We start from the raw sequence: 21,789 nt of genomic DNA, 5'->3' as shown, positions 1-21,789 counted from the left end.
TGGTTGTTGTTATTGACATAGTTCAGTCATTTTGTACCAGCCAAAGATAAAATGTTTGTTAAACTTCCAGGCAAGGTTAAGCCATGATTTATAATGACCTTATAAAGTATTAATGCCAAACATAAAACGAGCACTTTGAGAAGTGTGACTCTATGTGCCTGGACACCAATTATACCATGCAGCATCTAAATGTCAGGTACTTGTTGAAAGTAAGATCCACTTACTCCTTACTGAGCCCTGAAGTCCCATGTGATGATATAATGGTCATAAAATAGGATGTACCTCTGGGAACATGTTGGCAATAGCTGGAGTTTGAACTTTTTACTCAGGATTTTACATTATTTTATTTAATAAGGATCCACTGAAAGCTGAAAGCTCCTTAGCATTTTAGCTTAGCATGGTGAACATCAGTTTGCAGTTTATTCAAAAGACGACATTAATGCTGCACAATTAGGTCCGGATTTTCTCCAGAGTTTGCCTTTCACGTGTGAAGACCACAGCAGGAGATTCTCCATTCAGACACAACAGGAAAATCTCCAGAGCTTCAGTTGAGGAGTAGAGACAGGGTTGAAGAAGCAGAAGGGAGGACATAACCTATAAATTCCAATGCAGAGATAATTTGTTTTTGTCTACAGCACCTTTTCATATAAAACTCTAGAATCTCATTGTTTTTCCAGGTTGACTTCCTACTCGGCATCTACGTATATGGCTCCTCTTTTTAATACTGAAATATTTAGATTGTTTTTGTTTATAACTTTCAGTTTTGTTGTTTGTTAGCAACGTTATCAACACGATCATTCGCTCATGGTGAATCCTCTGTATAATCTTCTTCTGTGTCCTCACATAGGCTTAATCAGGCATTAATCCAGAGTTTGTACTAGGGGGCTGGCAGAAGAAACTCAGGAGGATGTCCGGAGCCTCTCACTAGTACATCTGCATTCTCACATACAGCCCATTCAGATAATTTCAGGAGATTATCTGGAGTTCAGTGAGTGTCTGAAAGTAGCTTTGTCGTGGGGCTCAGTAGAACTGGATGGTGAATCCATGATCAGTGTTTTCATTGCTGTTATTGCCTTCAGAGCACTGGTCTCTAAATTTTTAAAATAACTCTTGTGCAGGTGATGTACAAACATCTGGATACAGTAGAGTGCAAACATGGTGTCTGTAGTGACCCACAGCCCAGTAGTTAAGATGCCCATGTCTGGACTTAGGGGCAAATTTTTACTTCCGCTGTATTGTGTGTATATTGCGAACACTTTACATTAGAAAACTGAATTAAAAACATAGTATTACTGTAATTCTAATGGCAGATACATGCTATGGAGAACCCAGCTACACTACAGGCTGTCTGATCCAGACTGAGCCCAGCACACTGGTCACTTTCTTCTTAGAGCGATTTTTTAAAGGGAGTCTTGGTGAAGTCACATGATCCAAATATAACTCAGAGGCATCTCCTTGCATTCCCCAGGAGGCCGAGAGGACAAAGTTAGCTGCCAAGGAAACTCTAGAGGCCCCGGAGCCACGGGCCCCCAGCAGGTCGCAGGCGTGAGCGCAGAGCACCTTACAAGGAGTGTGAGGGCATCTATCTGTGTGTGTGTGTTTGTGTGTGTGTGTCTGTGTGTGTGTGTGTGTGTGTGTGTGGAGGTCGAGGCTCTGAAACCAGCAGTGAGTTTAATCATGGAGTAAATGCAGAAACCGGAATAAAGGGATTTTGGATCACTGATCACCTTCCTTCACCTGAACCTGAAATATCACTAAATAGCACTACAGCACTTTTCCACATTCACTTCCTGACTCCTTAACTGAACACTCCTTGTTAATATAGAATCATGAGAAAATGTCTAAATATGGACAAAATATTTCACAAAATCTAAGGTGCGGTGAGTCATTTGAGGCACACTATTTGACGCCTGTGGCGCAGACTGGAGGAAGACTGCACACATGATGAAGAATAATTTGGGAGTATAGAGAAAATAGAAATGTTGTGTGTCTTGTTATATTTGATTTCTGACTCGAGTGAACAATTTGCCTTTACAAGTGGTTTCTCGTTATAGAGACATGATAGTTTGCGGTTTGTTAGGCACACAGAACTGAAACTAATGGCATCCAATCCAGCAGTCCTACTATTATTCATTCTCCATGATCATTTTGGAGGATGAGTCAAATTAGTTTAGTGTGTTCAAAAATGAGTGTGGGTGCTTTTGTTCTTTATTCTTATGGTGGGCTCCTTTTAACCCTTGTGTTGTCCCTGCTTCCCCCGGCTGTTGGCCCCCTCACATAGCCCACCCCATATTAGGAAAACACACGTAGGGCAATAGACAAGTGAGCAGCCCTTGCAGATGTATTTGTTACACCCGCGGCACATAGTGTGAGTTTTACAGTCCTTTTTCCTGGGGCATATCTGACACCTCTTCCTCTTACTCGCCCCGAGCGGGGCTGCTGCTAGGGCTATGGAGAAGGCCGGACGCTCGGGTCGAGCGTCGCCGTCGTCGTCGTCATGGTCAAGAGCTCTCCGTGCGGCGGCGGCGGCTTTTACAGCCTTCACAACCGCGGTGGACGCTTCCGTGCGGGGGATGCGCTCCCTTCGTGCAATGAACGGAGTCACGAGAGCCTTTCCCAGCTGCTCTAGGAACACCCTCCGCTTGTTCCGCTTGGTGATTGCGGTTGTAGTCCAGGACGATGACCGGTTTGCCGATGACCGGTCCTCGTGCTCGCTGATGTCAGCCCGGTATGCCGCGTGCTCAGGAGCACCACGTTCCTGTTTTTTGGGGGGATGTAGGACACCAGAGTGGCGGTGGGCGTGAATGCGAACTTGGATGAGAACACCTCTCTTCCCTTGACCGCGAGCAGCCCGGTCGGGAGCTCGGGCTTGTTCTTCCGAACCGTGGTGGAGGAGGTGAAGTAATTGTCGCACGTGACGTTACGACCGTGCAGTCCCTCCGTTACATCGAGCACTACTCGGCTTTCCGGTGTACACTTGCATCTTCCAAGCATTGCATCGCAGGCCACCCACGACTTGATCCCGTATTTCGCCGGCTTGCTGGGCATGTACTGTCGGAAAGGACACCGGCCTAGGGAGAACAAGAGGAGGAGAAGAGATGAGAGGAGAGGAGATGAGGACGAGGACTAGCAGCCGCTATCGACACAACATAATAACATAACATAATAATAATATTACATGTCATTTGGCAGATGCTTTTATCCAAAGCGACTTACATTTAGTGCATTCAACATCTATGGGCCATTTAGGGATTCAGTGTCTTGCCCAAGGACACTTCGGCATGCAGATAGGGAAGAGGATTGAACCGCCAACCTTCTGGTTGGAGGATGACCACTCTACCCCTCAGCCACAACCGCTGAACAATATAAAGAAAAAACGAAAAAAAAGACTAACCTCTGAACGGAACCAGTTGCTCGTCCACGGTCACTTCGGGCCCCGGGCTGTAGAGGTGCGGTAACCGCACCACCCACGCATCCCAGACCTCTCGCACGGCCGCCAATTTGTCCGTGGCTCGTCTCGTGCAGCAGTCTGGAGTACGTGTGGAAGAGTTTTAGGGGCATCGTGGCACGAAATATCGCCCGGCCGCTCTCGGCGTCCCACAGGCTGGCGGCGGCCTCGCCCCGGGACCTGTACACGCCCGCTAAGATCAGCAGCGTGCAGGTTGGTCTCGTCCATCCCTTTCCATTCGTCGCCGTATTTTCAACAACCCTCCCGATTCGTCATCTCCAGGATGATGTTTTCTACCGTCGGCATGATGAACAGGCGGAACGTCGAGGCTAGGTCACCGGTGCGGGACGTCGCGTGGATCGTGGGGCCCGGGGGGACCCCGCTTTGAGCCGCAGGAGAGGAGGAGGAAGAGGAGGAGGAGGAGCAGCGGCCCTCCTCTCGGCCGTACGCCCTCGAGGACCATGTTATTTCCCCGTTTCTTGACGGGAAGGTCTCTCTTTCCACGAGTCCGGTGGTGGTGGTGATGGTGTCGCCAAGGTCTTGTCCTTCTTTTTCTTCTTCCAAGGATGACGAATCTGCAGAAGCATCACCCACTGGGTCGTAGTCGTCGTCGCCGTCATCGTCACCGTCGTCGTCGTCATCGCCGTCGTCACTGTCTGCTTCTCGGTCTGGCTCTTTTGCATCCTCTTTGGGTTCAGAGGATGGTTGCTGGGAGAATAGCTGTTGGAGAACCTGTTCTCTGGTGAAACGCTCCTGACGTGACATCGTGCCATGGTCAGGGAGGGTGGCACACAGAGAATGGCACACCGGCTTCTCTGTGGGTCTAATATACCCCCGAGATTACAATTGGAATCAGGTGTGGGTCTAAATGACCCCACAGAGCACCACAGCGCCCTCTCTGGGGGTCTAAATGACCCCCCAGGAGAATCGAGAATGACAAACCATTGGTCTCAATTACCCCAGGAGAATTGGATAATGACAATCCTTGGGTCACCCTAACCCTAACCCTGACCGGCCAGGGCTTGCGGATGATCGCACGCACGCACGCACACACACACACACACACACAGACACACACACACTCTGGGTCAATCCGACCCAGGAACAACACCAGGGTTAACTTTTATCGGTTAGTCTCAATCGACTTATTAGCAATAGGTTAACTGGCTGAGTGAAGTAAGAGGCATCTTCAGGTCCTCCCAACCTTACATCCCATACATATACAACCCATATAGACATTCACAAAACTATGAGTAGTTTGTACAAGCAAACAATTATCTATGTAGCCAAATTGGCAATTATTATTAATATTATAATTTTTTTAATACCTACATTACTTATTCTGCTACTACTACTAACAATAATAATTGTAATAATAATAATAATTTCCGACCCTGATGCACAATGATTAAACTTCTGTGGTACCTTGCATTAAAATATCAGGGCAATTATCTTTGTTGGATCCATTTTCTACACTGGCACACTGTCTTTATTAATCCAAGAAACTTCCATCACCAAAAATAGAGCTAAAGATATATTCTCCCCAAATATGGCTGTGTGGTGGTGATGGGTCTTTTACAATGACCAGAAAATATGGGAAGGTTTAATATATGGGTAATAGTTATATGTGTGTTATGTGGTGCTGTGCACAAAGAATACCAATTTCTTATTTTTCCTGTTTCAGCTAAAAATAGAAACTTCATGTGATGATGCTGTGATAAGGTTTGAGGGCAGGTGATGATTGTGACTTGGTTTAATGACACTCAGGCCTTGATCAGAGACAACCAATGTTTTGCTTTTAGTAACAGTCTTTATTGTATGATGTTGATATTTGTTTAATTATAAACCTTTTTAATTTAAAAGCCCATTTTCTTTAATAATGTCGTATTTCATGACAGTGGTGTTTTCTGGCTTCTCACCTTCCAACTAATCTCCTGCCTCCTAAGCTAGAAAGCTCAAAAACTACGACAAGACTTAGCAACTTAGCTCCCAAAAACTTGAGTAACAACAAAACTGCTGCTGCAAATGTACACTGTGTGGTAATCACAGACCTTGATTAGAAATAATCCAGGATGGTAGAGGAGTCTATATGGATGCATGAAATAGCCTTTGAAGGTAGGTAGGTACGTAGGCTATTTATTTTTTTGCACACAAACTGGGTCTAACTTACTCTGTGCAACCTCTTGCTGAGCTGGAATCGGGATACATCAGAGCGCCAGGTGCTGCTACTGTGTTCAGCTATTGAAGTTAGGACACATATATTATTTATTTATTTAAACAGGGACAATGATCTGGATTCTTCTGCAGGTTCAGGGTTTTCACCAAAGAACCTAATGAATTCTCTTTGAGAAGAGAAGAAACAAGAAAGCATTGTAACATCCTTTTCTCATGTATTTTAGGAAGGGGGCTTCTTATCAAAAGCCTTAGGATTAGATAAGAGATAAATGACACACTTTGTTAAATAGATAGGACCATAAACTGCAAATTATGGGGGATATTTATCATTCATTCATTATTATTAGTTTCATCATTATAATTAATACTACAAAAATGATACAAGTATGTTGCTGCTGATTAATGACACTGATTAATGTTGTTTCATCAGTTTTGAATGTTCAAATATTCAATTTAACTACAAGAAAATAAATAATGAATAAATCAAATATTCAGTATTTCAGCATTAGAATTTTGAAAGATTTTAATAAAATATGCAACTATTTACAAAGCTTTATTTTAAAAGTGGGGAGTCGGGGTGTTATGATCTCAGTATTTGTTGGTCTTCACCCTGAAAATCTGAAAGAGGTGAGATGGAAAAATGACAAAACTCCTGGCTGATTTTCTTCCACATTTGACTTTATTGTGTTTATTCAACATGGTTCGGTTTGTATGGATGTTTCCCCCGAATGTGTGGAGTTTAAGACTTGTTGCTGTGTGTTGGTTTGTGAACCTGCAGAAACACTCACTCCCCCCCTTCCCTCCAGACAAAACAAAGTGCAAAAAAAAACACAAAAACAAAACCTTCAGACACCTCACAGGTGAGTCCGCTCCGACATGCCAACCTGCCGTTCTACCTGCCGCATGATTTGACTGAAACCATTCATCAACAACCAACTGATATAAGGTAGGTGGAGTTCAAATAAATGAAAAGACAAACAGCAGCGTTGCATTTAGGAGGTCTCGAACATCTTCTTCCTGTCAGCCTTATCCTCAATGTTCTTACGCCAGTCACCCGCTGCTTCTGCAGGCTGCAGAGTGGAGGAAACAAGATAATCAAAACACACGTCCATATGTGAGAAGTCATCCTAGACGTCGACTAAACGATAAAACTCAAATATCGTTTTTATTCTTTTTATTCTAACATTTTGGGACTTGAGGTAAACAGTGTGTGTCTTTGAATGCAATATAGTTAAACTGACTCGTGGTGAGCCAACAGAATAAATAAGTAAAGTTTGAAATATCTCCACCAGTGTAGTGACGGTTCTGAAAAAGACAGAACATTAGATGACAAAATCTTTGAATGTGAGACATGTGGTGGACCTTGGATTTGTTATATGACTTCAGTATTTGTGAGACAACACAAAGAGGTTAGTTGTAATGATAATCATAGAGGTTTGACCATCAACCATGGCTGGATCAGAATAATATTTGATGTTTTTTCCTGACAGTAAATAAAGGTCCAACAATTTTAAACAAAATCAAAATGGTGTCGGAACACAATGACTTTCTAATTGTGACATATTGGAACTACTAAGACCTCAGACTCTATCTGAGGTATGATTTTAACAACATCAACAGTATTTGCAGATAGAAGATCTAAAATCCGAATCAAAGCAGTTACCCTTTGAAACAAACCAGAAACCTTTAGGCCTATACTTGTATTTGTGTAGAAAGAGGACAGCACAAATTCAGATGCAACCCTCAAATCTCACCTCCAAAAAGAACACAGTAAAGTCCACAGTACCCACCTCCTCTTTGACCTCCTTCTTGACCTGCTTCAGGTTGGCCCTCAGGTCCATGGTCACCTTGTGTTTGGAGCCCAGCAGAGCCTGCAGCATGGAGTCAGCAGACATACGGACCTTCTTCAGCGCGGGTTTCTTCACACCCCTCAGGTCCACCACTTTGATCCTCAGGTCTTCAATCTGTGGGGAGGAAAGCTCTTTAGTTTGCCGTCGTTCATGCAGCTGCTGGTGCTGTGATGCTGTCGGGGAACATTTACCTCCTTGTCGGCCTTCAGCACCTTGGCCTCGGCGTCATACCTCTCCTCATCGATCTGGTCAATGAGGGCATTGAGTTTCTTGCACATTTCCTGTCAACACACAAACTTCTCATGTTAACAGTGTACACATTACGTTTTGGTACATTGATATTTCAGCCAAAAAATGAAAAATACAGTAACCTTTATATGAATTAGGAGGATGTTTATCATGTTACATTTTCCCATGTTGACAACCCTATGGGGATTTATACATGTCAAACCATCAGTGTTAAAATAATGACAGTGATGATGCAAATAAATCGGAGTAAAATGTGGAAAATCGGAAGACATGACATCGACAGACATGTCAGTTCAAATATGGCAACAGTGCTTTCTTTATCGCTTCCAGGTAGAGAAACATCCGTCACACAGTCAGTCTAACTTTCCCTTTGTTCATGTAGCGTATACACCGTTTCTGGAGAGCTTTAGTATTTTGGGTATATGTGTTTCTAAGACAGTTGAAGTTAAATGCCAACAAGAAAATAACTGTTCCATCATCTTTGTTGAAATGAAGAGGCACTAAATTTGCTAGGATGACAGTTTCCACCTGCTCCCATCATTTGTGCTAAACTTGGCTTAACACATTTGGTACCTCTCGCTGTCCAGACCTCTGGACTATAGCCGAATATGGAAATCAACCCAACGGTAAAAAAAAGTAACCTAAATTATAACAACCTACCAAAATAAACATTTACTGTTCAGTTTGAAGAAAAAAATTCTGAAAAATGTGTCCAGTCTGGCATCAATGTTTGCTGTTATTTCAAAGGTGACCTCCCACATTTACCAGAATGCTTTTGAGCTTATATAAGCTGGTTATAAGCAGGAACAACTGCATTAACCAAGGCAAAATTGTCAAGCTCATAAAAATCTTTAGATGGTTTTCTCATTGAATGTTTACTGAATATTCAACAAGCAAGTCCTAACTCTTTGAATCTAAGGGTCTTTCAGAGGCTTTTCCTGAACTCTGAATCCTCTTTCTTTTTTTCTTTTTTCACTTCAGGGAAACAGTCACACTCCTCTCACCATGAGAGTGTTCTGGTCTCCAGCCGTGTCTGGGGAGATGCAGTGTTCGGCCATGTAGTTCTCCTTCTCCAATATTTTCTCCTTTTTCTCCTGCTCGATCCAGGTCAGAGCGATCTGGAGGATCACGCTCTGCAGAACGAACAACAGAGAGATGTCCACTCACAACACTGTCCTCTACAATTAGGTTTGAGGGGATTTAAAGCTCAACACAAATGTTTTTATCCAGGGCTGTACGACATGCGCCTGTAACAGCATTCATTTAAACAGAAATGAGTTGGTTTGTGTTTGGTTTACCTTCAGGTGATGCCTGCGGCTGGAGGTCATCTTTTTCCTGTTTGAGAAGAAGTCGTTTCACAAGTCAGTTAATTTCATATTCACCGTCAAATTCAACATCCATGTTGAAGAACATTTTTGCTTGTTGAAGTCTGGACGTTGAAGTGAAGTAGATCTGATCAAATTTCACAATAATATTATTAGCCTAGCTATTAAACTAACTGCTAACTTGTTACCACTATTGCTTTTGTATTCCTATTTTCAAACCAATATTTTAGACATAATAATCATATCATTATGTGCTTGTAAACAGATATTTCTGCACAGAAATGATTCAGGTGAAACGTAAACCAGATGGATGTTAACACTGATGATGTTACTTACTCAGACATCGTGAGAGTTTTTGCGGTTCACAAGCTGCATGAGGAAACACATAAAAACACGTTGAACGGAGGAAACATTTTAAATGTTTTAATCCCTGCTGAACGCTGTAGTGGTTCAGATCAGGACAGCAGTGAGATTCTCTGAGATCAGCATGTGCTGTCGCTCTGATGGAGATGTACAGATGAGAATATTTGTGCCGTAACGTGATCTGAGGCCACAGCTGAAGAGCAGCGACGTCGACTGAACTAAACTGGGAAGCTACGGATCCAATGTCGTATGCCGATAGTTTGTGACCAGATCGAGTGAAGGATTCATTTGAAAAATTCCTCAGTGAAATATCATTAGCTAAAGTTGATGGTTGATATGTGTTAATGACCTAAAATGGTAAAGGTCAGGGGATATGACATTTATGGCTTTTCTTATTGACTTTTTCAAGAAAAACAAAAGGAAAACAGTTTCAATTTATCCAATAATGTTTTTTTAGTAGAAGATTGTTCAATTTTACAGTGACCCAGTAGATCCAAATTTACCAAATTCAACAGTACGACAAAACAAATCTTACCAAATAAATTGACATATTAATCCATCAATTATATAATTCACAATATTCTATATTTATATTAATTGAAAGGTTAATTAAGCACTGAAGTGTCATCAAGTTTGTCCATAGTTACACAAAGTAAAATACTACAGTCAATAAGCATTAAACATGATAAGCAACAAATTTTAACATCTGGTCAGACGACATGAGGATAATTGTGTTTTATCCACCTGAGTGCTACAGTTTGTCGCCCTACAAACACCTGCTAACCCTGAGCTGCAAACAGCTTCAGGATCATAAAACACAAAACAGTGGAGATGAACCGGTCTCATAAATTGGGGTCTGTCAGAAAAAGGTCAGATGTCATGACAAACATGTAGAAAGCGAGTTTAGAATGTCAGGATTGATCAAAGTCAGAGAAACAAATGTCAACGACCCTGTTTTAAATGTTGACTTTTAGAAACAGAGTCTGGTTGACATTTGGCTACACTGAAGAATTTTCTTTTTTTTGGTCAGGTAAAATAATTGATGCTGGTCTCAGAGAGGCTGGAGAAAAATAGACAAAATAAAGTAGATTTAAAATAAAGTTCTCACCTATCAAGAAGAGGAAGAAGAGGACAAGACACACTTGGTGGAAGAAAATGAGCCACTGCCAAAGCCACAGACAGTGAAAAATGAAATAGGGTATATATGGTGGATTGCGATGCCTCAGCAAATTGCCCAGATCCTCTTTATGGAAATGGATTCCTGGCCAGACCAATGGGCCGACGAGCTCCTGAAATACACCCAGCCCGGCCCCGCTGTGCTAACCGCCCTCTCTGTGAAAAGACTTCAAGTAGATCTGAAGGCGTCAAGATCTCCTGGATAGAAAGAAACTGAGGACACTCTTTAACCTTAAACTGAGGGTTTTTTAAAGTAATATCTTCAACTTCGACCCAAACACAATGTTTTTAAGCTGCTCCATCCCATCAAATGGAAATATTCACTTGTCTTGTGCCTCATTTTATCTATTGTATATATTTACAGACTTCTGAACAAATAGAAAGCTCTGTGTTTTTAACATGAGTTTGACCTACATGTTGTTTTCCATTAAACAGGTTCACACTAGTTTCCTCTCATCGTGTCCTTAGAGATAAAAACACAAATCAGCAGTTTTAAGATGTGTTTGATTTTATTTTGTGATACTTGTGTTGAAGTTGTCTTTTGTCTGGTGTGTCTTCAAAAGGAATAGTTCAACATTTCAATGTCATTTCTGTGTGTTAACTTTGGATAGAGCCAGGCTAGCTGTTTCCCTCTGTCTCCAGTCTTTATGCTAAGCTAAGCTAAGGTAAACACATCCTCTAATAAAAGTTCAGACTCGAGAGAGAGATGCTTCTTCTTATCCTACTCTCAGAAAGATAGTACTCAAACACATTAACCAGAATGTTAAGCTTTCTTTGGGATGCTTTCGCTAACTTATAACTCATTATAATGTGGGGTTTAAGTGACACTTTGATGAAGTGTGATTTGGAAAAAACAAAACGAAGAGTGATTAAAATGCAGATAAAAGTATCAAACAAACTAAGTCTTATTTCAAAACATTTATTTCTGATGACTCAGTGAAAACTTGTACATTTTGAACTGATGTGTCTCTGTCAGATCTTGTGACTGTTACTTTGGTTGAGTTCAGTTTCTCTCGGAGTGACCGTATCACAAAATAAAAAAGAAAAGAAAAGAAAAGAATGGAAGTGTCTAAATTCTTGTCCCGGTGTGTCCTGCTAGGACTCAGGGACACATACATTCCGTCTCTCAGACCTCGGACAGAAACGTCTCCCCTGCCGTCGTCATCTCCAGTCCAGGATTTAGGAGGTCTCGAACATCTTCTTCCTGTCGGCTTTATCCTCAATGTTCTTACGCCAGTCACCCGCTGCTTCTGCAGGCTGCAGAGTGGAGGAAACAAGATAATCAAAACACACGTCCATATGTGAGAAGTCATCCTAGACGTCGACTAAACGATAAAACTCATATATCGTTTAAATACCATTTTTATTAGTCGCCGACTGCCTCTGTTGTCTGGAGAGTAACAACGAAGCCTCAGTAACACAAAACATGAACGTGCCAGTATGTCTCCTTTTCTATTAAATTATAAGCTTTTTAGTTCAGAAGCCCTGATCTCCGTTCATTATAAAAATATGAATATAAAAATCAACTTGCAGCCTCTTTAAGCCTGCTTTAGATACAGTTATTAATCTGTCACATTGAAATAAATCACAGTAAAACTATTTTTACCTTCTTTCTTAAGTTTTACATTTTTCCAGATACATTTTTATGTAATAGTTGGCTTCTATTGGAAACACATTGGGGTTTTTGTTGATACACCAGCAGAGTTTAATAGAATAAGAGTTTTAGGACATTTGTTACATTATTAGGGATGATTTGGATAATTTTATGTCACTGGTATATTCTGGTGCTTGTGGGAAATTCTGACATCCAAAGGATACCAATAAGCAGCTAGTTAATAGTAAATGCAGACTGTGCTTAGGAACGATGACAACAGACAGGATTATTACTCTGTGTGTTTGTCAGAGGGCAGTGAAAATCATCGGTTTCTTTGACAGTTCAGAGACATATGAACAGTGATCAGTGGTGGAAAGTGAAACAATGATATGGTCATTTAAGATGTTCAGTATTGTGACCTGCCTTCAAGGTGAGGAGAATAAATGTATGAAAGCTGTTTTCTACCAGAAAAATATGGTGCTTGCTTTCTGTCTCATAGTTTTCCGAAGTGTCCCGATTCTAATTAGTAAATACAGTTTTTTGCTTTAGACACATATTTCGGAATTGTTACTTTAAATCTCAATTTACTTGTTTAAATATTTCATTACTTTCTGTATGTTAATTGGATTTTATACTTGACTGATCTTATTAACTGTCTTTGTAACTTGGGATTTTGGAAGGTGATAATCATCAGTGTTACAAAATGTGAATCTATCTTCAGTAGTAATATTTTTGTCATTTCTGCAATTTTGATACATTCTTCCATAGAATTTAATGACAGTGTTCAATTTGAATAAATGATGCCGATGGCAGCAGAGAAACCTTTGCTGACTGGAGCTGACACACTTCATGGATATTTCTGATTGATCACCAACAGCATCATTACATCATCAGTTTTTATATATGATCTATGATGATTGATTGAAGTGTAACATTGATATTCTAATGAAAAAAACTGAATCAGATGAGAACTTGCTTGAACTCCTGAAAAATTAAGATCACAGTACTTCTCCTAGTTTACTCAAAGTATTTACCTTTATACCTTAACTTCTTAGGAAGCTCAACACAAACCTGTTAAAGCTGCATGGTTTGGTCTGTACTGTCAATTCAAGTGTCACATGAAACACAGTTGGACATTTTTGATCTCTCCTCACCTCCTCTTTGACCTCCTTCTTGACTTGCTTCAGGTTGGCCCTCAGGTCCATGGTCACCTTGTGTTTTCCTCCCAGCAGAGCCTGCAGCATGGCGTCAGCAGACATACGCACCTTCTTCAAGGCGGGTTTCTTCACTCCGGCCAGCTCCACCACCTTCAGCTTCAGCTCCTCGATCTGGAGGCAGAGAAACATCAGTGACGATTGAGTTCATATGTGAAACCAACAGGTTTTAGGAACAAGTACTCCCTCCAAAGGATTACAGAAAGTCTCAGATGATGCTCAAAGACAATGTTTCATCTGCAGCTACGACATTTGCAGACAAGTACATATGTTTTTAGTTACAGTGAAAATTTTTTTACAGTTTCTTCACTGAACACTACAGGAGTGTTTTTCATGTTCATTATACTCATGTTATACACATTACAGTGACGCCAGTATGTTTTTGCAAACTTTGAGTTGCCTGAGTGGTTACAAAAATGCTCAAAATACAACATTAGTGAACAGGATAAAAACATTGTAACCCTATCCCTACCAGACCTTGTAAAAAATCACCATGAACCAAAGTAAATTTATTATTTTGCTTATTAACATTTATTCTTAAACTAAAAGGAGATACAATCCAAAGACAGACAGAAACTAAACTCAAGTAGCAATTTTATGTTCCTGTTCTATCAAACTATTCTATATAGTGTAATTTGGTATGGTAATCTGTCAGCACAGTTAAAGTCTAATCTTGTACGCCTCATTTAAACGGCCAAATGTTGCCCTCAGGCGGACAGTTCAGGATACCACACTGCAGACTGAGCCGGTACAAGAATTCCTTTATACCACTGGTTTACTTCCAACATGGGAATGTAAGCACATACTAGCCTTATAGTTATTAGAGTCATAATTGTTTGCGAGAAATAAGGCTCATCCAGAAGTGCATTAAATGTCCACACATACACCTTGTTATATTATAGTTATAGCAGCAGATGAGTGGACAGACAATTAAACAAATTGAGACAATGTGATCTGATCGCTCTGTCCAGCTCATGTTACATCCTCCTGTTTGATTATAAAAAGGATAGAAGAAGAAGAAGAAGAAGAAGAAGAAGAAGAAGAAGAAGAAGAAGAAGAAGAAGAAGAAGAAGAAGAAGAAGAAGAAGAAGAAGAAGAAGAAAAAGAAGGCAGTCATCAGTGAAATCACATGAGGACTGAGGTGAGGAGGGTTTCCTGTGTTTACTGGTTAATGGCTGCTGCTGCCTCGCTGATTTGGAACACTCACATGTGATATAATTTTCACCCACTAAATTGTTGTATGTGGATTATTGACACCACAACTGCATTTTCACTTGTGCTCAATGGGGTCAAAATGTGTCCACGGGTGGTTTGACTGATCCGATCACAATCCATCCCCAGTGCATCATGAATGTATTTAAATGTGTATCATCTGATTGTTGTCTGATCACACAAAATGTATTTTAACGCAGGTAAATGGGGTAATAGATTTGAACAGAGTTGACAATGTTGGACAACTGAACAAGTCATTGTAACTTTGAATACTTTTCACTAAGAATCACCAGACATGAGTTGTTCTCTGCCATTTGTTCATCTCACTCTAGAAATCTCATGATCCGTAAAACCAGGTCAAATCTAATCAGTTGCTTTATCAATGTTCTTAACTAAAAGGTAATGTAACCATACCATAGCAGATTCTAGAAAATTCTCGAAGCAAAGTTGCCTTAGCAAGACAAACGCATTGGTGGACAAATCCAATTTTAAGTCTCAACAACTGACCAAACAATGATTGAAAGCCAATTACTTCATCTCATGTCTCTCACCTCCTTGTCGGCCTTCTGTACTTTGGACAGGGCGTCGTACCTCTCATCGTCAATCTTGTCAATGAACTGGTGGATCTTTTTGCACATTTCCTGTTGACAAATAAATACATGAAGCAAACTACAGCTGTTCTATGTCAGATAGGTTATTCTTCCATCCCACAAAGGAATATTGTTGTTTTTACTCCACTGCTCTCAGCTGACAAATACAGTTTCTACTTACTTCTCAGATTTTACACAGAAAGCATGTGTCATAAAATATGACACTTTGTTAGATTAAACAAATAACCAGTGTGTAAAATCACTCACAACAATCAGTTTTTGACATTATTTTTATTTAATACTCTTTAATTTCTATGTATTGATATTGTCTTTGTTTGTCTAGATTTCTATTCTTGGCTGTAGCCAAGAAATAATAAATTTTTTATAATAAAGAATTTCTTATGAATAAAGTATTTCTTATCCTGGTTCTGAGCCTTTGTTGCTGTTCATCTTTTGCAATGGTGGATTGGAAGGAACAGACAACTTTTTGATAACTCCACCATAAGAAGATTTCAAACCTTTTCTCTCTCTGTGCTGGAAAGAGCAACAGCTTCAAACAGCTGTTAACCTTTGGAAACTTCAGCAGGGTTGAGTTTCCAATCATGATCTAAATTCAGTTTCAGAAGCTGCTTCACTATTTAAGGCAAAAGACTGAAGAAAAGCATCGAACATTCTGTCTATTTAACATAAGAAATCGTCAACATTATAACTGAGTATTTGCATCAGTGATGAAGATATTATTGGTGTCTCACCATGAGGGCTGCCTGGTCTACGTTGACTTCAGGGGCTGGACATGTCTCGGCCATGTAGGCCTCCTTTGTCGCCACAGCGTCCTTCTTCTCCTGCTCGATCCAGGTGGCAGCAATCTGCAGCATCACACTCTGCAGGGACATAAAAGTATGATGTGTAAAATTTGAATTAAAATGTTTCACTGACACTTAAACACTGCTGAAAGGTTTTATGCTCACCTTCAGGTGATGCCTGCGGCTGGACGTCATTTTCTTTACCCTTTGAGGCAAATATAAGAAAGTTATGATCAGAAAATCATGGAACTTTTGTGCAATAAAGGAATAGTTAGTTTTACAATTTTTTAAAGACATTTATTTGCTCTTTGGCAGATAGTTGCATGAGAACGCTCATATTACATATTTGTACATCAAATAAAAGGAAACAACAGCCGCTTGTTAGCTTAGCTTAGCGTCAAGGCTGAAAATGAGTCAGCATGACAAACTTCTCCTGGAGTACCAGCTCCTCTAAAGCTCAACATGCTACACATACCTTAAAAACTGTTTTACATGTGGTTGTGTGCAAAGAAACAGTCAGATACACACAATAAATCATTGTATTTAGACATTGAGGTGCTGGGAGGTGGATGTGTTGGATGTGTTTTGGATGAAACCAGGTTCAATGTTCCTCCTTGTTTTCATACTTCACGCTAAGCTAAGCTAACTGGCGGCTGCCTGCACCAGTGCACATTGACACATGAATGTCATTGTCGTCCACCAACATCAGACTAAAACCTTCATTCACCCCAGTCCGTTTGTTTAGTGGGTTGTTTGTTTGTAAGCAACATTACAAAAAACATCTAGACAGGTTGCCATGACACTCGGTGGAAGGATGCGTCTGTCAGGAAAGAACCCGTTACATATTTGTGCCTATCTTCATCAGGAGTTTTTTATCACGTTCTTTAACATTGTGCAATAAAGTAATTTTTTGAGCAATTGGTGCAATAAGTGTAAGCAGCTTATTTGAATTTAATGGGACTGTTGGCAGAGGTAAGGGCTCTACTGAGTGTCAATCTAGGTTTAATGTCTTGTTAAGGCCGCATATATTTAGAAACCAGACAGTAACTAACTTGAGTTACAAATGGGCATAACTGAAATAAAACCAGCTACAGCAATAAAAATAATAAGTTACTGTTACTGTAATGAGTTATGGATTATTGTGGAACTGGAGAGGTGTTAACAAAATAAGTGAATAGTCCCCGGAGGATCCAAAGCTGAATACTACCCCCTACTGACAGAAACCAGCATCACAGGATATAATACTCCTGTAGTGCAGCGCTCCCAAAATGAACCCTTTAGCCTGCTGTGTGTTTGAGTTGGGTATTTATGGTCCAGCAGCTGCGCAGTCCAACGTGACCCAGCATGACACACTATCATGCAACGCACTAATACATTAGTTCCCACTGATTAAATGATGACATCGATTATTCCACCTCTAACTTCAACTGAGGGTGCAGAATATTAATTTGAGGGTGCAATGAATGCTTCTGCAGCCCTGTAGAACTGAGTCTGCTGTGACCATACACTTATTGTATAGACAGGACAGCACATCATTTATAACCGAAAAATGGTTAATAACCAAACTATTCCTGTACAACAGCAGCACCCCCCACTGGCGTTCTTTCACTTGTTTCAGAAAGACTTGATAAAATTGAGAATTCTTATAGTTAGCAGAAGACATGAAGGATAAATCATGTCACACCAACACATGAATAAAATATCGGTACTTAAAGTGACGACAATGAAGCCGATGAGTAAAACTGTCAGTGCTTCATCATGCAGTGATATGTGGGGGGAAAACAAACCGCAACCATTTGAAAATATAAATTGATCAAATGTATTAATATAACATTATCAGCCTGCAGTTGATGTGTTTCTCCTCACACATGCCAGCAACACTTACAGCTGCTGACATCTGAAGCTAAAGGTCGACCTATAAACTATCCTGCAACATTTATATTCACTATGAGCTTTTATTTCACAGATGCTTTCAGAGTTTCGGTTTCAAATCATTTCAATATTATTTGTATAGCGCAAAATCATAACATACATTATCTCAAGATACTTCACATATTAAGGTCAAGATCTTAAAAATGATAGAGACCCAGCAGTTCCCACAATCTTTGCCGAGTATATTTATTTATTTATTATCTCAGTTATTTGGATGTAAAAAGTAATGGTTCCTAATGCTCCAAAACAAAGCTCCTAACATGACTAAGTTTGCATTTGGGTGCAGGTCACAAAATAGACTGATTACATTTTCAATTTCAGTTGAATTCAGTTGTATTTTTAAAGCACAAAATCATAACATACATCATCTCATATGTTTTTTTCAGAATGTCAAAAATATTCAACTACTTTCTGATCACAGCAGAACGTGTTTTATCAATTCCTATGTTCATTCTGATTAAACATCACTGTGGGAACTACACTAGTATTTAAATCCAAAACACCCCTGAGATGTGGGGCAGTGCCCCAAGGTGGTATAAAATACATGTAAAGAGCTGCTGTTTTAAAGAGTCAGACGAAATCTGCATAGTTTTAGTCTAGTTCTCTTTGGCAGGTTAACAAGACCAGTACAGTGAAGAAGGAGAAGAAGTAGAGGAAGACTGTACTCACTCAGACATGTTGGCTGCTTGTGATCTTTACACCCTGTTCAGAAACAGAAAACACTCAGTTAAACACAAGCAGACAGGTTCTATATAACACACTGACTGAACTGGACAAGTCTTGTTGTCCCCATGTTATCCATCAATGACCCTTTGACCTCCAGCAGGTAACGTGATACACTTTACTATCATGGAAAACCTGCTGCCGGTGTCCACAAACTGGCTAAATTTGGATGGGCGGTGGTCAGATGCCGCGGCCCTGAAGCGGAACAGTTGGCCCCTCTGAAGACATTCTGCTTGGAATTTAACTTCTTACGGCGAGCCAAAGAACTGAGCACGAAATGCCACCAACAGTGCAACCAAATGCAGCTCGAAGCACGTAGTGAGAGCTGTTAACACCAACTCCAGCATCCACCGGGGGGGGCAGAAACTGTTAAGATCCTAATATAAAGAGTCAGACACGATTAATGCAGAGGCTTTGAGGCTTGAAACTGGTCAGTTTCCCCACAAATAATGATAATGTGAACATATACAAATGTATAAAAAGATTCTGAATCATTATTATCAGAACTGGTTCTCTTCCACCACTGTGGAAAGGTATTCCATCATTTCAAAATTGCTCACAAACATTAATCTTCGTCGTATGAGGAGAATCACAAAAAAGAATAGAAAGACTGAACAGAGAAAAGCAATATAATATCAGATAATTCATTTGAATGACTTTTAACATAAATTGGAAATTAAGCGGGGTTGAGCTAACATGCATTTCTTACTTTAAATACCAAACCTCAACATTTCATTTTTCACCAATGCAAGACACACAAACACATCCAAAGGCCATGATTTTGCACTAAGACCCCATCAAAACGAATTATTTGCGTCAGTTTCACTTAAGGTTTGAATACAAACTTCAACGTGCCTGAGCTAAATGCCCTTCAGTGTCCTTCAACAAGTACAGTTAATCTCAGCTACTGTTTCTACCTCCAAACCTCTGAATGCAGCTTCAGGGGTCAAAGGTCACACATGCAGCACCACCTTTAATAACCAGTCCAACACAGTTCAAACCACATCTGTAGAATAAACCAAACTCCCACTTGCTAGCAAGAACCTCAGTGTGTTTGTTTGCTGCCAGAGCGAAAAGAAGCGGCAGGAGAGACTCTCACCTACTGAACGTGACGAGGAAGGCGAAGAAGAAGGGGCAGAGACGCTGCCAAGTCCCATACAGTAAAGAATAAACAGGGTATATAGGGTGCGAAGTGCCCACTCAGCAGAAAAGTCAGCCCTCTTTATGGTAGTGGAGAAACTTCAGGCCAATGGGCCAACAGGCTCCAGAAATACCTCTGCAACTCTCAGAGGAACCTCATAAATTTCTACTGCAGGAAGTCGCCTCCATGGACTGGATGCTGGAGAGACGCTATCAGGTTCCCTCCCACAGAGACAAGCAAGGGGGATGGAGCAATTGTTACACAACAGTCTGAGCGGAGAGGGTGACATGATTAACGCAGCACAGATACAGTTTCCATTATAGCAGCAGGCCAGCAGTGAGTTGTAAAGCTGTCAGTCACACAGCCACATGGCGCTTTGGTACATTTCAGTAAACACAAGGCTTCAGTAGCTTGACTCAAACAAAGCAGGTGGGGATCTTCCAAAGATTACAGTCTGAGAAGACATGCGTGGTCTGACTTAGAGTGAAGGCTTCATGTTCACTTCAGATGAACTGTAGCCTTTACACACATTTCTGCTCAGAGGGAGAGCTGTGCGTTTTGGCCTCCGTCACCGGAAGTGGGAGCATTTTGGCGAACAGTGAGGACAGGAGGAAGAATTAGAGCAAGCAAAAACTTTTTCAGTGAATCAAAATTCATAAACAACAGCGAAGTTGTTGATCCAGTTCTTTCATTATATTAATCTGAGTGGATGTTATCACTGCACATATTCAGCTAAAGAGATGAGGATGATTGACTGTGAGAAAATTCTGCAGATTTAAATGTCAGTCAGTTGTCAGCTGATAAATTCTTCTTTGATAATGAAGTAAATAAAACCTAAGAAAATGTAAAATGTGAATTTGTCTAATGATCATAATGAATCTATGCCCTTCACTATCCAATCAGCTTTGGATAGTGGAGGGCTGTCATCATATGTCATTAATCAATAAATACAGTACAAGGACATCTATTCAAGATGTAAACCAATAGAAAACCTCATCATTCTCTGGGAAAAACATACTTTTATAATTTTAACATCAAAAATATTCCTACATGCAAGTTCAACAGAACCTTTTCAAAACCAAATATGTCAGGTGGAATTTTGGGGGAATGAGGCTGAATTGTTTTGACTTGTAAACATCCTATAAATGTAGGTTCACTGAAAAGCGGAAAGAAAATGTTGTATGACGTAGTTTTGTATGAAATACTCAAAACACAGCACAGATGTTTAATGTAAAAGAGAGTCAAGGCCCTAGACGATATAGTGGCTTAAAAAAAGTGAGAACAGGAGATAGTTACTCACCGTTTGTAGATTTCCATGTTGCTGCTGCTTTGTTTGCCAGATGTGATGAGGAGGTGGAGCAAAGAGTTGTGACTTAATGGCATTTAGCCACATTTCATGACTGACACTGAGGAGAGATGATGATGTGCTGAGCAGCAGAGAGGAGAGTGAGAGGAAGGCTCTCTGCTGACATCTGCTGGTTCAACAACAGCACAGCACTCAGTTAACTGGAGTAATATACTCTCCCTAACTTGCAGTCGGGCCAAGTCAAACATTTAGCAAAGTTAAAGTTTATGTTACTTCTGTACTGTGGGAAAATACTGAGGTTTTGGGATGTTCCAAATGAAAGATAGATATGTAGGGATCAATTTGGACATGGCTACAGAATGGCGGTCTTATGTCACTGTGATAGACCCCATGGTCCTGTGATGTTGATGTCCACTGTTGTTCAAAAATGTCAGATAAATATCTTGTTAAATGGTTGCAGTTATGAATTCAGTCTACTAACCAATATGAACTTTTGTCATAAGCTACAATTCGGTAGATGTTATCAAACGACCTACATCTATCTAACCTGATGTCGTACCCAAGTTAGAAAATGTGGCCCGTAAAAAAAAAATTGTAAGATCTCTGAAATCTCTATAAGTTTCATAAGGGCCGACATCGCCAATATCTGTAGTTACATCTACATCTTTACTTGCAAACCGTCAAACAC

General features: G+C 40.5%; 2 protein-coding genes across 3 annotated transcripts; both read right to left on the bottom strand.

Moving 5' to 3' along the window:
- Positions 1–6,280: 6,280 nt before the first annotated feature.
- On the bottom strand, positions 6,281–10,625 carry LOC118109772 (troponin I, fast skeletal muscle). The gene is made up of 7 exons (XM_035157148.2): positions 10,519–10,625; positions 9,384–9,416; positions 9,021–9,057; positions 8,727–8,855; positions 7,665–7,754; positions 7,414–7,587; positions 6,281–6,693 (listed from the first exon to the last, which is right to left on the bottom strand). Exons 2-7 carry the CDS (start codon positions 9,389–9,391, stop codon positions 6,616–6,618), a joined length of 516 nt encoding a protein of 171 aa, XP_035013039.1. The 5' UTR covers positions 9,392–9,416; positions 10,519–10,625; the 3' UTR covers positions 6,281–6,615.
- LOC118109768 (troponin I, fast skeletal muscle) lies at positions 9,383–21,678 on the bottom strand. Of its 2 annotated transcripts, XM_035157138.2 has the most exons (7): positions 18,601–21,678; positions 16,165–16,204; positions 15,949–16,077; positions 15,158–15,247; positions 13,335–13,508; positions 10,519–11,843; positions 9,383–9,416 (listed from the first exon to the last, which is right to left on the bottom strand). In XM_035157138.2, exons 1-6 carry the CDS (start codon positions 18,606–18,608, stop codon positions 11,766–11,768), a joined length of 519 nt encoding a protein of 172 aa, XP_035013029.1. In that variant the 5' UTR covers positions 18,609–21,678; the 3' UTR covers positions 9,383–9,416; positions 10,519–11,765. The 2 variants fall into 2 exon arrangements, with proteins under 2 accessions (XP_035013029.1, XP_035013028.1); XM_035157137.2 differs by having other exon boundaries at positions 16,165–21,678.
- Between the last annotated feature and the right edge of the window lie 111 nt (positions 21,679–21,789).

Source organism: Hippoglossus stenolepis, chromosome 5 (assembly GCF_022539355.2).
Source record: "Hippoglossus stenolepis isolate QCI-W04-F060 chromosome 5, HSTE1.2, whole genome shotgun sequence".
NCBI classification, from domain to species: domain Eukaryota; kingdom Metazoa; phylum Chordata; class Actinopteri; order Pleuronectiformes; family Pleuronectidae; genus Hippoglossus; species Hippoglossus stenolepis.
This window is presented reverse-complemented; position numbering and strand designations above follow the sequence as displayed.

What these genes read in the sequence shown, in the direction of transcription:
- LOC118109772 (XM_035157148.2), bottom strand. An exon ending in GAGACCAGAACACTCTCATG is followed by an intron (nt 7,755 to 8,726) that starts GTGAGAGGAGTG and finishes GTGTGTTGACAG; the next exon opens with GAAATGTGCAAGAAACTCAA. An exon ending in TGCTGAAGGCCGACAAGGAG is followed by an intron (nt 7,588 to 7,664) that starts GTAAATGTTCCC and finishes TCCTCCCCACAG; the next exon opens with ATTGAAGACCTGAGGATCAA.
- LOC118109768 (XM_035157137.2), bottom strand. Translation starts at nt 16,296, where the DNA reads ATGTCTTTAAAAAATTGTAAAACTAACTATTCCTTTATTGCACAAAAG. An exon ending in GCCGCAGGCATCACCTGAAG is followed by an intron (nt 16,078 to 16,164) that starts GTGAGCATAAAA and finishes ATGTCCCTGCAG; the next exon opens with AGTGTGATGCTGCAGATTGC. An exon ending in TACAGAAGGCCGACAAGGAG is followed by an intron (nt 13,509 to 15,157) that starts GTGAGAGACATG and finishes CTCTGCCTCCAG; the next exon opens with ATCGAGGAGCTGAAGCTGAA.